Here is a 15,794-nt window from a genome sequence, read left to right as displayed (position 1 = left end):
AATATTACAACTTGGTTATGATCATGTTACTATATAAATAATCAGTTTGTGTACAATTACCAAAGTCTGAATATTACTTTTACCTTACTAAAAGAGTTTAAGGAGTGATGCTAAAAAAATTTATTGCTTTTATGAGCGTCTTAATTATTTATTAATAACGTAATATCACACACACACACACACACATATATATATATATATATGAGAGAGATCAGACCATATATTCATAAATTTTACAAACTTGCATTGATCATATTCCTATTTAGAATGAATAACATATGAAAACAAATATGATATTCTCTTTTAGCTTTCATATCAAACCAGAAATACAATCAGTTGCTAACAATTTCAACTTTTCAAAAAGGCAATGAATAATGAATAATATTGATTCAAGATTAGTACTTTCAATACATATATTTGAATATGAACTTGGATAATGAATCATTGGTCTCATTCTACAACCACTTCTGCTATATACGTATACTCTAACAACAATAACAATTCATCTGCAGGAAGATTTCCCTGATACCTTTGAGCTCCCTCTTCAAGTGTGGAACCAATAATCTTATCTTTTCTCCTCAGCAGCAATATTAATCATGCATGAACTTCCCAAAGTTAATAATACCTCATAATGATGAATGTGCTCTACTGCTTGCTCATCAATTTGTCCAATGCAGGTGCCAATATCTTGAATACACTCATAGACCAACTAGTAATCACATAAATATACAAAAAAGTTTATTAGTTGACCAACCAATTGCTCATATGCTCATTAAACATTTAAACAAAAACTAAAAACCTTTGTTAGAAGGTCAATGCATATATGTTCTAAATTCAAGAGCTAGGAAGGGAGATCGCAAAAGCTGAAGCAGTAGCAGCCATGGTGAATTATTCGCAAGAGCCCAACAACATTTCCAAGTCTTGCCAAGGCAGAGGCAGCGATCTCCAAGTTCATTTCAAGAACACAAGGGAGACTGCCCATGCACTTCACAAGATGTCATTGGTCAAGGCCAAAATGTATCTGGATGATGTTCTGACCCATAAGCAGGCCATTCCATTCGCTCGCTTCTGCCGTGGAGTAGGGCGAACTGCTCAGGCCGAGAATCGCCATTCAAATGGATAGGGACGGTGGCCTGTTGAATCTGCCAAATTCATTCTAGAGTTGCTTAATACTGCTGAGAGTAATGCAGAGGTGAGAGGTTTAGATGTAGATTCGCTCTACATAGTTCATATCCAGGTGAACCAAGCCATGAAGCAGAGGCGTCGCTCATACCGTGCACATGGAAGAATTAATGCTTACATGTCATCTCCATGCCATATTTAGTTGATTTTTTTCAGAAAAGGAGGAACCTGTCAAGAAAGAGGCCGAGACTCAGTTGGTTAACAGGAAACCAGCAAAGACTAGAGTTGTTGCAGCTTAAGATGCTTCAAGTCCTCTCTCTTTTTTTCTCTATCTGTAATCTTATTTCAACAATGTACATTGTTTTGTTTTATTGAGTAACTCTGCTTTAGCTTCAGTGAAATGTGACTCCTTCGGGCATTGGTAAGAATTAGACTTGAGGATATCAATTTGGTTATGACATCAAATTTGGTAAGATATAATTTACCATATCTTCAAAAAAAAATTTCTAAATTCCAATACTAAAAAGTAAAAACTAATAGTGCAGTGATTAATTACACAGGTTACTACGGGAAATATAAAGACTAGGGTACATACATAATCAATTTTTAACAAGACCCAGTCAAATGACTGCGTACATAAAACCAAACAGATAAATTGAACACATCTACAACAATATATGAGACTGGCTCAGAAACTTGCCATAAAAAAAACAAACAAATTAACAACCAATAACACTTTTTATATATCCATATCTTCATGAGATGATCTGTATAGTTTGTAAAGCATACAGACCATAAGGACAAGATTACAATTGATTAATAGTAGCAATTATAGGAATGGAGAAATATTTATGGAGTGGCAGGATTCTCAAAGTGGAATGGCAGGTGCTAACATGAGATGAAATGGCAGGATTCTCACAGGAGACACAAGATTAATCACTTTGAAAGGAAATAGCTCGTGGAGGTGTTTGAGGAACAGAAAAATTGGTGGCATTGGAAAATGAAGAATTGGTGGCATTGAAAATGGCCGCCAACATTTGAACCCTTTCTCTTAGTTGCAGGTAGGTTACTACCGAAAATGTAAGCAGATAACTCATGGTAAAATCCCAAATGGCCTTTAATAAAAATCTATGCAGATAAAATGTAACATTTACAATATGAAATTGGTTAATTTAATCGCCCACATAGAATACACAACATTCATTATGTTCTCTACGCCTATTCTACAACTCTGATACAACCAGATACAAAACCATTAGCAAGAAGCACCAATAGATAGCATTAACACTGACTAATAATCACACATTCAAGTTCAATTTACAGATCTTAGTTCAGATTCATAAGCTTCTAATAATTAATCAACAATAAGTTCAACTCGATTTTTTATGCAAACAACACGAATCATTTAAAAATTCAACAGGTACATTTTAGCTCAAAATTCTCAAATCAATCAAATCTTGTCAAACACAACTCATACCTGCAGAAGACCCATTCGTCATGCGAGGCTGAGGAACCATAAGCATCTGCTTCGGCACGGCATCGCAAGCTGGAGAAATTTAGGGGTTCCCACCAGCATTATAATTGTTCATAGAGCTCTGAAACCCATTCCAAAACGTTTGAACTCTACTCTTCTCCTGCTCCACCCGAACCTTCTCGTGGTCCAGCAACACCTTCTGCTTCTTCAACGCTATGTACTCGTTCGGAATCTCAGAAGACTTGGCTATAGGTAAATAGTATCATCTTCATAAGAAAAGCCAATACACACCCAATACATAAGAAATTCAAAACCAAATCAGAATCTCACCTCCCAATATCCTCTGGAACAAGCTATTTCGAGGTCACACAGAGTGAGCGAGCAAACACTGAGGTACCAACTTTGAGTGAGAGAGAGAGAGAGAGAGAGAGAGAGAGAGCGAGAGAGAGAGAATGACCGACGTCTCTCACAATCTGGGTTTGTAAAACAATCTTGTAATTTGTAGATGTTTTGGAGGGTACCCAATGTCATTTTAAAAGTTTCATTAATTCGCAATTGAAAGCTTCATGTTTTACAGGCTTCTAGCTTCGAAAAGCAAGGGGGAACCAACTTCTAAAAGTAGGGGAGAAAAACTGTGACTTTTGAAAGCCGGAAGGAATAAGCCCACTTACCAAACACGTTAAGGAGCTTTGCTTATAATGTTATGTAAATAAAAGATTTCTTTCCATTTTATAGAAACTATACAAAAAAAAAACATAAGCAATCAACGAGTTTTGTATTAAAACAAAAAACTATAGTAACTCCTCAAAAATTGATATTTGAAGAGTAAAGATAGTTACTTGTTATGGCATTAACAAATGTCATAATTTGAAAGCTATTGTTTCCATCATGCTTTACCAATGGTGCAAATTCTTGGCCAACATCCGGAGGTGTAGAATCTCTCTTCAGCGCTCCAACAGGCACCACATATTTACCTTTAAAGATAAAAATTTAGATAAATAATTGTGTTATATTGTATTAGTGCATCCACACACTGAATCTATACTGACATATAGAATCCAGAACACCACTTTAATTAATCAAAACGCCAGCCTACTTGTAAGTAACACAAAATAGTAAATTCAATCTTAATTTTCAACTAAAATCAATTCTTTTTTGTTACTTGAAAAGCGATCAGAAGTTGAATATCATTTGCAGAATCATAATTCACTCACCATGACTAGTTTTCCGGCCACACTTGCATATTGAAGTAGTGAAAGAATTATTAATGTCATAACTGCAACAATGGTTGATAGCCAGACTCATTTATAGAATCATCACAGACAACAAAATTGAAAGTATTAAGAGACATCACTTTTAGCTTTTATGTTTCATTAATGGGTTTAAGCTAAGAACATGACATGCCAAAACCCAATTAAGATAATCATCGGAAGAGATGAAAAAAGTGAAATTTTTTGCATTACCTCGACTTGGGAGTTTGGAATGGCTTCACAGAGTAGTAGAGAAATCAAGCTATGACAACCAATGTGATAGCGTCGACGGGTGGAACATTGTTAACCAAGATAACGCCATCATATTAATCGTAGCATATTAATAAATTTTTGAAATGTTATTTCAATGCACCAAAAAAAAAGTCATTCCATTTTTTTTCCTTACGTATATGCACTTATACCTCCATTTATTTCAGTAATATTCGAAAATCTGGGATTACACATGACATGAAATAATATCATCATATAAACATCGGTTGCTAGCTAGGGGAATGATAACGTTGGTGCCGAATCTTAAGGGGGGGGGGGGGGGCGACAATTGATATTTTTTCTCCTCCTCGAAAATTGAAGACATGATTTTGGCAGAACCTACCAGGCTACCATGATCGATTTATAAACTATACTCATTCAAACTAAACGTGATGTTCATATCATAGAGAAATAAAGTAATTTAGATTTATCTAGAGGTCGTAGGTGTGCCACTTAATCTCGAACCTTCACTCATTAGACAAGTTCCTTAGTATGGAGTTACCAGACTGTTTCAATTTTGTTATTCCTCTCACGCTTGTCTTACAATTTGATGGCGGATGGGGTTATCAACTTGTTATGCACTTGGTAGAAGAAGTACAAAAAAGAATAAATATCGTAATAATTTGATTCTTCGTCGCCGTAGTAAATAGACGAGAAAATAGAATTTGTTTCTTTGTTAGATTATAGATCATCTTGGTTGCAACGAGATGATGAAGGGAGAAGAGGATTTTCTCATAAGATTGAACTAATCGATAATTAATTCTTTATTTGATATTATGTTAAAGGATATAAAGGGAAATAAATGTTTAAAAATATTACATAACAAATAAGGAAGTGCAACATTCTCATTAAAAAAAAGATCATGGTATCGACCAATTATGCAGCAATAAAATAAGAATAAACCCCACAAATAATGAAGATCTATCGAGGAATAGAATTCACATTCCTTTCATTGAAAGCATTTGTTCGATCTTTCTTTGCATCATCATTAAGAGTATATACAAATTTAGTAGACAAGCAAATTGGGCAATTGAAGTCTCAACTTGACAACATGGTATATTACCAACATCTTAAGATAATTTAGGCACTTGATGATGGATCCACTATTCCACTTAGCTTCCTTGTTGTTGTTGACATATTAAGGGTTTTGCACGGAAGATAAGACTTTCCATGCATTACATACTCATGTACCATATGCATACTGCCAACATGCCATGTGATATTTCATTATTATTTTCCAAACCAATGACAGATATGATTCTCACATTTCGGGTTTTATGATTGTTTTAGTTATTGTAAAATATAACTAGATTAAGAAACTCACTTTGATATTTGGATCGCAATTGAAATTAATGAACATATGAGTTTTAGACTATTTGTGTGTGTTTACATTTCTTTGCAAAATGACTCGCTGAATAAGAGATATGAATTAAAGTATGAGGTGGCGGTCTTACTTGGCTATGAGTTCACGTATGTGGATGGTAAACTCTTTCAAACTAATATATATCTAGTAAGTTTTTAAAAGAAAAAAAAACATATATTTATTTCTCTTCATGATATGAGTCATATGCTTACTATCCTCATAAGTAGAAGCAATCCAAGTTGATCAACAATGGTGGTAAACTCGAACACCCATAAGTGTAATTTTCGAGCAAGAGTTTTGGTCATGTGTTATGGCAAGGACAACCATGGAGGAGAGGCCTTGAGTAGTCGATGTTCGTCTTCTCCCTCAAGTTATACTAAGTGGAAAGTTAGTCCTCTAAAACACACACACACACACATATATATATTCAAAAAATTGAGTGAAAAGTCGGTAAGTCGTGTCCTAATTGGTTAAATAACATAAATGACAATCGTTTGAACCTTAATACATATCTTCGTTTCTTATAAGTGAAATGGGCAAAGAGAGTGCCGAATTTGTACTAAACAGACAATTTACCTTAAAAATAGGATGTTGAGTGGAATATCATGATTCGATTACCCTTGAAGGCACATGATTTACCCCCGTATTTCACCATTTGAGAATTAAAGATTCCATCAATGTGAGAATCACTTAAAAGTCTCATAACAAAATTCCTTTAGTCGCTACTACTACGCAAACTCATGTGATTAGTTGCATTTACAAAATTACCCTCGACCGACAAACACCCTCAAAGAGAGGTCCCTTCCCATTTCTTCTATGGTCGCTATCTCTCTTCCTCTCCCATTCAAAACTCGCAACTCTATTTAACCCCCCTCACCATTATTACAAACTCAGATCCTTCTCCTCCTCATCATCCCCCTAAACCCCATAATAAGGTATGCCCCTCACTCTCATACTCACTCTCATACATACAAGTTTTGTATCTCTATATGAATCGATTTCCATACGTTGCAGCGGAATTAGGATTCGTAACGGTTCATGATCTTGTTTTTTTTTTTTTTGATATTGTTGTTAGTGATTTGTATTCAGTGGATGTGATTCGTTTCATTTTGAGCTCACATTTGTTTGTTTTCTACAAGTATTTGATTGGATATGATCGAATTTGATTCGATTGTGGGTCGTTTTGGTCGCTGAGGAAGTTGGAAATATTTATGATGTTGCAATTTGCTTAGTTTCATTCTCGAAAAGATGAACACATTTTTTCGTTTTCGGTTTTACCTTGTGTAAGAATCTGAGTCCAGCTTGTTTGATTTGAATGATTTTTTGTTTGTTTATGTTTAGGAGTTTTTGGCGTTTCCATTTACATTTTCTGATGTTTGAAATTTTGCTTGGATCTTCCTTGGAAAAAAAGGGAGAGAAACATTGACAATAGGAATATGTATTTCTCCAATGTTGTTTTAGCTTTCAAAGAGTAGTCACCTTTGATGTTTTATTTTACAGTTTCAAGAAGTTTATGCTAAAGGTGCAGCCTTATTTATCTTGATTTGTTAATTGTTGATTGGAATATGTGTGTCTAATCATTTGCTGCTTGGGTCTCTAGGATATCTTTTTTAAGAGTTCCACACATAAATTGATATACCCAGATATGTGTGTCAGATTATTTGAGCTTTATGATTCCAACATTTGGATACATATATGGCTATAGTGACCATCCAAACTTTGTTATGACATCTAGTGGCTTGTATGTATACTGCTAGGCTGCACCGAATCGGGTACAGGTACGCGGAAGCGAAACGTTTGGAAACATAGAAGCATTTTTTTCATTTTTTTAGAAAGTTGGTACGTTTTGGAATTGTTGAAATAAAAATTATATATATATATATATATATTTATATATAAATTATACAAAAAAATAAACATAATAAAATTTTTTTAGTTTAAGTAACTCAAAGTCTCAAATAACTTAAATAACTTAGTGTTCTACATCCGAAATAACACAAATATAATGAGAGATCTAAGTATCAACAAGAGGGAGGGAGGGTTGGCAACTCGGCGGGAGGTCGAAAATATGTCGAAATGAGTCATTTGACTCGACGAATGTAGATCTAGCACTTCATTAAAAAAAACTCTTATTTTATCGAAAACTTGCGTTTCCAAATTTCTATTTTTTTTAGAAACGCTTTTCGGGCGTTCCGTCGCAATTTCGTAGTGGTTCCGTTTTGGAAGTGGGAAATGCGCCTTCCCCTGCGTTTCTGTGCAACCTAGGTATACTGTTTAAGTTTGATTTTTGGTGAAGAACACTGCTTACAATCAACATTAAACATTGATATTTTTTTTGATCTACTTAAAAGTTCAGAACTTGCAGTCTTGTCGATTCTTTGCAAAATTTGGCGTTGATTTTTCTTTTGATTTATTTTTATGACACTTTCATTTATGCAGATTGAATAATGAGAGACCATTAGTTGGTGCTCATGGGAACAGTTATTGACGCTGCAAAAAAAGTATTTTGGTTTTATTTTTGGCTCTTGCTATTGAGACCTTCAAATTTTCTCACTTGACCACCATGTATTTTGAATTGTTGAATTACATATCCCTTTAGTTAATGATGATTAAAGACAATACAAGTATAAAACAAGATAATTTATGGACTTTATTGAATTCAATAAATAATAGATTGTCATATTTATTACGTTTCTTATCAATATTTATTTTCTTTATATCCCCATTATTTAATTATATATATGTAAGAAGAACTAAAACTATACTTAAGATCATTTATGTGACACAAATTACTATTAATATACATGTTGAGAGAGAGAGAGAGAGAGAGAGAGAGAGAGAGAGAGAGAGAGAGAGAGAGAGAGAGAGGTATAATCAGCAAAAAGGTTTTACAGTTGGGAATTTTTCTTTTGGAATCTTGGTCATGTTAAATTTACTGAGGCATTTATTCTATTCAAAAAAAAGAAAAGGCATTTATTCTGTCTTATACTGAGGACAGTATTCGAACGGTGGAATATTGTATCCATATCAACACAGAATTTATATTCACCCAGATCTTCAATCAATTGTTTACATGGAAAACTTAATCCTTTTGCAGGAGGCTAATCGAAGCTTAGCCGATCTGAATCCTACTATTGTTTTCGTCTTAGGTAAGAACGAACTAAAATCAAATTGGTTCAATTCTGCATTTCCTCTCTTTTCAAAAAGAGTCTGCAACCTGGAAAAGGATTCTGGTTATTTTGTTTGCTCAATTGTTTGAAGGGAAACATGTTTCTTTGATTCAAGTGTGCCTCATAGGAAACAGTTATTGGATTGGTCAAACTATTAATCACTCTTATATGTTTTGTTGTATGTTTTGTTGTAGATTATATATACAATTTGTTTCTTTTGATTGGGTAGGTGGCCCCGGCAGTGGAAAGGGTACCCAATGCGCAAACATTGTTCAGCACTTTGGGTTTACACATCTGAGTGCTGGTGATCTACTACGAGCAGAAATCAAGTCTGGTTCTGAAAATGGGTATGACTGAGCTTTATATTCCATACGAGTCTCATTTGAATTAGTTATCCGTCTGGGTAAAGAACTTTACAAACTAGTAGCAGTATTCATATTGATATGGTATATATTGTAAAATGTTCCAAAATATCTTCTGATAAAATTGATGCTTTTATCTTCTCAAAATCTATAATACTCCACACTATAAGAGGTACAGGGGTCAAGTTCATGGATGTAACTTTGTATGAGGAACTGAGGATGATTATACGTATTGACTTATTTTGTAGTCTACTGTTAGTGTCTTAATAGACTTAAAACGACTTATCATAAGGTTAGTCCTTGCACTTTTTTTAACTATATAATTTCATACATTTTATTTTATGATTCTCATCAGTAGTAGTGGGCTTATCTTATGCTTGTTGTGTGTTTTAAAAGACATTCCTAGTCACCATCAGTTTATAGTCAAGTTGTATCCCCTCATTTATAAAATGAGATTCTGGGTATAGGGTGGGTACCTTTGTTGTGTACCTTTTCTCACTTTCTGATTCCTTTAAGTTGTTTTTAATTCAGCTAATAGAGTTAGTACAAATAATTAGCCGTTCGAGTAATTTTGGGATCCCCATTGAATCCTCATGTTTTACCTTGTTAAATTGTTGGCAGAACCATGATTTCGAACATGATAAGGGAAGGTAAAATTGTCCCCTCAGAAGTAACAATTAAGCTTCTTCAGCAAGCAATGCTGGAGAGTGGTAATGACAAGTTTCTTATTGACGGGTTTCCTCGTAATGAAGAGAACCGTTCTGCATTTGAGGCTGTGGTATGCCTTTGCAATATTTTTCTTCTGTTTCCATAATTACATTTTTTTATTATCTTTTTCATAATGATAGATATTAATTGTGTATAATGGTGATGCAGACTAACATCGAGCCTTCATTTGTCCTGTTTTTTGATTGTTCTGAAGAAGAGATGGAGAGGCGCCTTTTGAGTAGGAACCAGGTTGGAGAATTATGATACTCTTTGTAGAAGATTAATATCTGCTTCGTTAATTGGTGTTACTCTTTTACATTTACAAACTAATTATGTTGTTTCTGTATGTTTTGGAAGGGAAGAGAAGATGATAACATAGAAACAATAAGGAAGCGGTTTAAGGTTTTTCTTGAGTCTAGTCTCCCAGTGATAGAATACTATAACTCCAAGGGGAAAGTTCGAAAGGTAATTTTTTGGCACTGAGTTGTTTTTCCGAATGTGGAGTATTCTATGTTTGTTATAGTTGTGATTGATATTATTAACAATACAGTATTGCCTGTTTACTTTTTCCACGCTCAGATTGATGCTGGAAAGCCTATTGAAGAGGTTTATGAGTCTGTAAAAGCCATTTTTGCCCCGAAAAACGAGAAGGTAATGGCTCATAGCTGTGCTTTGACGAAATGCTTAGTCTTGTTCTTGATGTAAATGTTTAAGATACAAAACTGAGGGGCTTCATAGACGCAGTTAAATATGGGTCGATTGTCATAATAACGGGGTGTTGTACATGCATGGTGCAAGGATGGTGGTGGTTTCTAAACTTAATGAAAGAATGATGTGAGATAAGATGAGGAAGGGATCTGTAGACACTGTTGAATGGGGCTGTGTTTTCTTAAATCTTAATAATGGTTTTCTGCAGTTTTAGAGAAACAAGTGCTGCTGGATTGCAGCGAGCCTTATTGTATCCTATATATGGAAAAAGCACCTTCTTTCGATAATAAATGGGATATCGATTTGGTGTATGTGAATGAGGGGAACCTTTTGTTATTGATGTAGCTTATGTTGACAAATGCGTAAAGACGTTTGGATAATGTTGATGAACCAATGTGTGGTTGTAATATCAATCATCAGAGTGTAGCTAGCTACACAGGAAAAGGGATTGCCAGAAACATGCAAATTGGATCAACACAGAATTAGCAAGTAGATACATGTTCTTTGCATCTTGGTCATTGAACCTAGAAACTAGGAATATTGGAGTGTTAGCTAAAACTAAACAGAGGAGGGCAAAACAATTAGAAGTGAAAAAAACCTAGTGTTAAGTTCAGGGCCCAACATAATAAATGGGCATGCTACTGAAAGATTTTGAAACCATGGGTACCAACAACATGAACTACATCGAGATATTTGATCTGGATCTAAATGTACATGTAGCATCATATATAACTTACCCCATGGTATCTATCTTGAAATCGGCTATCGATAAATTATTCCTGTCATTGACAGTTCTCTTTCTCTATTTGCAGGCTGACTAATTACAACAGTGGAGCATTCAAGACTTCAGATTTTTATTATTTTTGAGGTAAAAACCTTTAGTTTGTAGAATTAAACCACACACACAAACACACACACATATATATACGAGCGTTCTTGGCTACGGAGGTCTGGACCGTCCGGATTTGCCGTTTCTGGCAATGGCAGGCTGCAATGGCGGGGCAGACCACGACAGCCACACTACCCACCTCCCGGCGATCCCGTATGTGCCGGTTGGATCTCCATCAGCGACCTACGACGGCCAGAATCTGCAAAAATTAAGTTTTTGGGCAGATTCCGGCGATTTCGCCATTCCGGCCGATGTGGGTCGCCGATGGAGCTCCGGCCGGCACAGACGGGATCGCTAGGAGGGGGGGGGAGCATGGCTGACACCATTGGCGCCGTCGTTGTGCGTCGCCGGTGGCCGGAATGGCCGAATCCGGACGGTTCGGACCTCCGGACCTGAGAAAATCTCTATATATATATATATTACTTCTATGATTGTCCTAATTTTAATTGTATGCAAAACCTTTATTTTGTAGAATGTAATCTGTAAAAAGGGATGAGACAATGGATAAAAACTTCATGTACTAGGACTTAGAACTTGTACTAGGAATCTGCACTTTTCTGTTTTGCTCAAGTGTTGTGACTCTTGGATGAAACTAAGTGCAGATAAATTCATGTATTCTATTATATTGATAAATGGAAGTCTATCTTTACACTTTCCAAATGTTGATACTCTCAGCACAAATAAAAAATTAGATCTGTAAAATGTCATGTATAACCTTCTGTACAAGTTCTGGCTAAATTTCAGAGTTGGTTAACAATTAACCTCTGCAGTCTAGGATGCTCCAGGCAGTTAGTTTAGCAAATGATACTCGAGTCTCAATCTTAGTATGGAACATAAGTTATTAATCTTAAAGCAAAAGAATTTACTGATCATGGTTGACATGAAGTATGCACATAGCTTACAGACAGACACCCTTACTATCTCACCTATGCAAACTTTAGCAACATGTTATTAATTTACTGATGTTATATTTCCTTCAGGTCCTGCTATTTGTAGCTGCAAAACACATTGTATTCTTTTGAAGGTTTCATTTCACATGGTCAAAACATATTATAGAAGGTTGAAGGTCGAATGTTACATTTCACTTGGCCGATATATTTATATACAATTGAGGTGCACTCCTCTTCATATAACTATTGTATTGTAATTTGAATGCTCTTAGTAATAACTATGGGGACAATGCTCCTTTTAGTGTGTACCCTAGCTCAGTCCTTGAATCTACATATGTTTATTTTAACACCCACAGAGTAGTTCAAAACTTGTTGGTTTGTTCTTGTTGGTTTGTTCTGTAACATGGTGGATGTAGGAATATGTAGGCATATGTAAATGTGTTGCTAGGGACTTGGGCATGAAGGTGGTTCGTTGGTCTTTAGCCTCTGTTATAGTGGAATTTTTTTGTGACGGTGAGTAGATTGATAGATTTCAATGAGTGCTACTTCAACCGGAATCGGCCACCCACTGGATTGGACTGTTTGCGCTACTTATGATACGGTTCTCTTTTGTTAACCCAAGACTTTGGTTCTTGATTTAAACTAAAAATTTTGCACAACGCGGGTGATGATCTGAGAAAATCTCCCACCATAAAAGTAAAATTGACAAGGTATAAGTGATATATGGCTTATTATTTTAGCATATTCTTTAGTATTTTTTTTGTCTTTTGTTTTTAAGCTCCCACCATAAGGTATAAATGGTAAGGTATACATATGGTTTTTAGATGACAACGACTATTATTTGAATCCTGATTGAAAAAACGGTTATTATTTTTTTTGTCAACATCTATAACGGCTAGTTGACGGATATTTTTGAAAATTCTATATAACAACATATTCATCACATCAAGAGGTGATGATAATCTTCAGGAGTACTAAATTCGGTGATTAGTGATTTCTTTTAATATTTATGTATTATTTAGTTATTTTACTTTTATGCATCAGTGTGTATGGTACTTTTTTCCGAGCTCGGAGGTCATCCCCAAGAAGATTTTGTAGAGACCGTTAATTATCGTTTATAAATCATAAGTAATTATTATACATTAAAATAATTTAACTCGATCATATTCAATATTGGGCTCATATGAAAGAGCTCAATGCGAGGTTCGTGATGGTACAATAGTAATTTGTAAAAAATAAAAATAAGCATGGTATTTATGGATAAAATTAATATGTAACTAAAATTAAAATGGATATAATTTGAATATTAGAAAAAGTATGAGGATAGATTGGGAAGAAAATGAAAAAATAATAAAAATATAACCCATTTATCTTACGGAATGGAATGCTATAGATAACATTCCACTGTTCACATCAGGCAAATTTTTTTTTAGAAAAATGGGGGATACTTTATGATGGGAGGTGGTGGTAAGGTATATTGATAATTTTAGCTTACGGTGAGAGATGGTCTGATGGGTCTCAAAATGAGGACGATGGTTTTTGGGGTTTGGTTATGCCTTCCGATGACGTATTTCCAGGCAGCGAGGAGAGCAGACTTGGTCCAGTAGTCATCACTGCGGGACAAAGTCAATGGTTTTGTCCTTGTTCTATTGGTTTTAGAGGAGCATATACTCTGTTATGGGTTGAATTTGTGCCATAAATCAGGGGGAGACGTAGTTTCTAGTTTCTAGTTTCTAGTTAACCTACTTCATTCTTGCGTCTCCTAAAGCCCCATTGACTAATCTGAATCATTATAAACACCAATGTTAGACTTTCTCACATTCACAAATACATTCATGTCTTTTAATAAAAGGGAAGAAGAGCAAGCTGAAATGACCAGGTTTTCAGCAGACCAGCTCTCTTTTCTTTCTCTCTTCTAGTTCTTTTGTTATCATATTCCTACGGTGCTGTCACACTGAATAACCACTATGACCAAACGTCCAAACTCTCCAAGACTCTAAACACTACTACACTACGAACCGAACTCTAGTAGATGGGAAGCCATGCGCAATCCCCTCAATAACCATATTTCTCTTATAAGATAAATAGTTCAAATGAACTGGATAATTATTTCTACAGTCTCTACTTAAAGACGAGAAGGATAACTGTCGTCTTTCGAAATGCCCAAAGTTCTGTGCACCCTTGCTTTGTTGCTGGATACAATTGTGATTCGAATAGTAGGTTTGTTAGTGATAAAAAAAAAAGATGAAAAAAAAAGGTAGGTTTATTTAGAAAGAATGCACTAATCACAAGTTCACTGAAAATGCATCTCAGCATATCAGCAGATGTATATGATTTTTTTTCTATCAGAGGAAGAATACAAGCAGAAAGGTGCCCATTTAACCTGTGTACGTTATATCAGAAACCACCTTGCAACAGCTGCTTTGAATGTACCTCCGAGTCATGTTTTAGAGTATAAGTAGGTTTGACGCAGACCTATATAATCAGGTTATATGCGCAGTTTCTCACAAATGACAGATCTATATTTTTGTCAAAAAGAAACTGAAAAAATATTCTGTGTTTCCAGCCAGTCACAGTTTGAGATGTCTGAGTTCTCATCAGTTACTTTGCACTCAGGCGTAAGTTTAGGTTGTGAGCCAACACCTTACTGAAATAGGAGAAAGGAGAGTATGACTTTTACAGCTCTTTAATATCAGACAATCAATCCAGTGCGAGCGCATATAAATATCTAAGAGATAGTGAGAGATTGATACAGATATGAACTAACAGTTGTTGACAGGTCCTAAACAAAAATGATACCATTCTCTTTAATTGTATCAAGAATAAGTCCCAGCTTACCCTCAATCTTCTCATGCTTTTTGGGCTCAAAAGACATTGCAAATACATTAGCAGCATCCCTGGCTCTTTCTGCAATCAGGTTTCCTATACCTCGACAAGCATCGTCATCAATAAGCGACGGCAATGAAAATCTCAAATCCTTGGCGTTTGTGCTTGCCGCAGATATTACTTTGCTGGTACCCCGGTGCATCACTTTGGCATGGATAAATCGCTTTGAGAAGAAAACAACAGTAAAAATGGCCTGAGAAACATATCTGTTCGTTGACCCCATGATTTCTTACTCGGTCTTTTTGCAGCCTCACCTCGAGATCGCCGGGTCCATGCAGCTCGAACAAAGGAAACCTGCATTTACAAGCAAGAGAAATTTGAGATCCTTGCTTTCTGAGGTTAGTTGTTAACAGGGCAAACATCAGACTCCATAAAAAAACATGATTGTTCCCTTGAAGTAGTTTACTATAATCTAACTAAAGACCTCTACTTCTTACACGACTGAGCACAAATTGGAGCATTTAGTAAAATTATGATGCTGAAGAATAGAGCTGTTTACAGCTGCGGGTGACAGAGGCGATTATGAATGTATTTGTGTGATAAAATCTAACCAGTTCGTCATAAAGTACCAGAGCATATCATCCTAAAGGGAATTCAAACTCATTCTCTCCCACATGAGATTCTATAGAAATGACTTCAATAGTGTCTGCTAGGTTTCTACTAGAGATATATCGCCCAATCGACAAATCATAACAAACAGTG

At 35.4% G+C, this 15,794-nt stretch overlaps 2 protein-coding genes and 1 pseudogene across 2 annotated transcripts; 2 read left to right on the top strand and 1 right to left on the bottom strand.

Moving 5' to 3' along the window:
• Nucleotides 1–880: 880 nt before the first annotated feature.
• On the top strand, nt 881–1,421 carry LOC126803545 (60S ribosomal protein L17-2-like; annotated as a pseudogene).
• Nucleotides 1,422–8,487: 7,066 nt separating this feature from the next.
• LOC126802132 (UMP-CMP kinase 3-like) lies at nt 8,488–12,559 on the top strand. Its single transcript, XM_050529687.1, has 8 exons — nt 8,488–8,628; nt 8,879–8,996; nt 9,633–9,789; nt 9,888–9,968; nt 10,077–10,184; nt 10,299–10,370; nt 11,240–11,295; nt 12,297–12,559. Exons 1-7 carry the CDS (start codon nt 8,553–8,555, stop codon nt 11,246–11,248), a joined length of 621 nt encoding a protein of 206 aa, XP_050385644.1. The 5' UTR covers nt 8,488–8,552; the 3' UTR covers nt 11,249–11,295; nt 12,297–12,559.
• Nucleotides 12,560–14,847: 2,288 nt separating this feature from the next.
• LOC126803544 (uncharacterized) lies at nt 14,848–15,392 on the bottom strand. Its single transcript, XM_050531332.1, is given in 2 exon segments — nt 14,848–15,272; nt 15,275–15,392. Coding segments are annotated over 2 exon segments (402 nt in total). The 3' UTR covers nt 14,848–14,988.
• Between the last annotated feature and the right edge of the window lie 402 nt (nt 15,393–15,794).

This window comes from Argentina anserina, chromosome 7 (genome assembly GCF_933775445.1).
Source record: "Argentina anserina chromosome 7, drPotAnse1.1, whole genome shotgun sequence".
NCBI classification, from domain to species: Eukaryota; Viridiplantae; Streptophyta; class Magnoliopsida; order Rosales; family Rosaceae; genus Argentina; species Argentina anserina.
This window is presented reverse-complemented; position numbering and strand designations above follow the sequence as displayed.

What these genes read in the sequence shown, in the direction of transcription:
- LOC126802132 (XM_050529687.1), top strand. Translation starts at nt 8,553, where the DNA reads ATGGAAAACTTAATCCTTTTGCAGGAGGCTAATCGAAGCTTAGCCGAT. An exon ending in GTTCTGCATTTGAGGCTGTG is followed by an intron (nt 9,790 to 9,887) that starts GTATGCCTTTGC and finishes ATGGTGATGCAG; the next exon opens with ACTAACATCGAGCCTTCATT. An exon ending in GCCTTTTGAGTAGGAACCAG is followed by an intron (nt 9,969 to 10,076) that starts GTTGGAGAATTA and finishes ATGTTTTGGAAG; the next exon opens with GGAAGAGAAGATGATAACAT.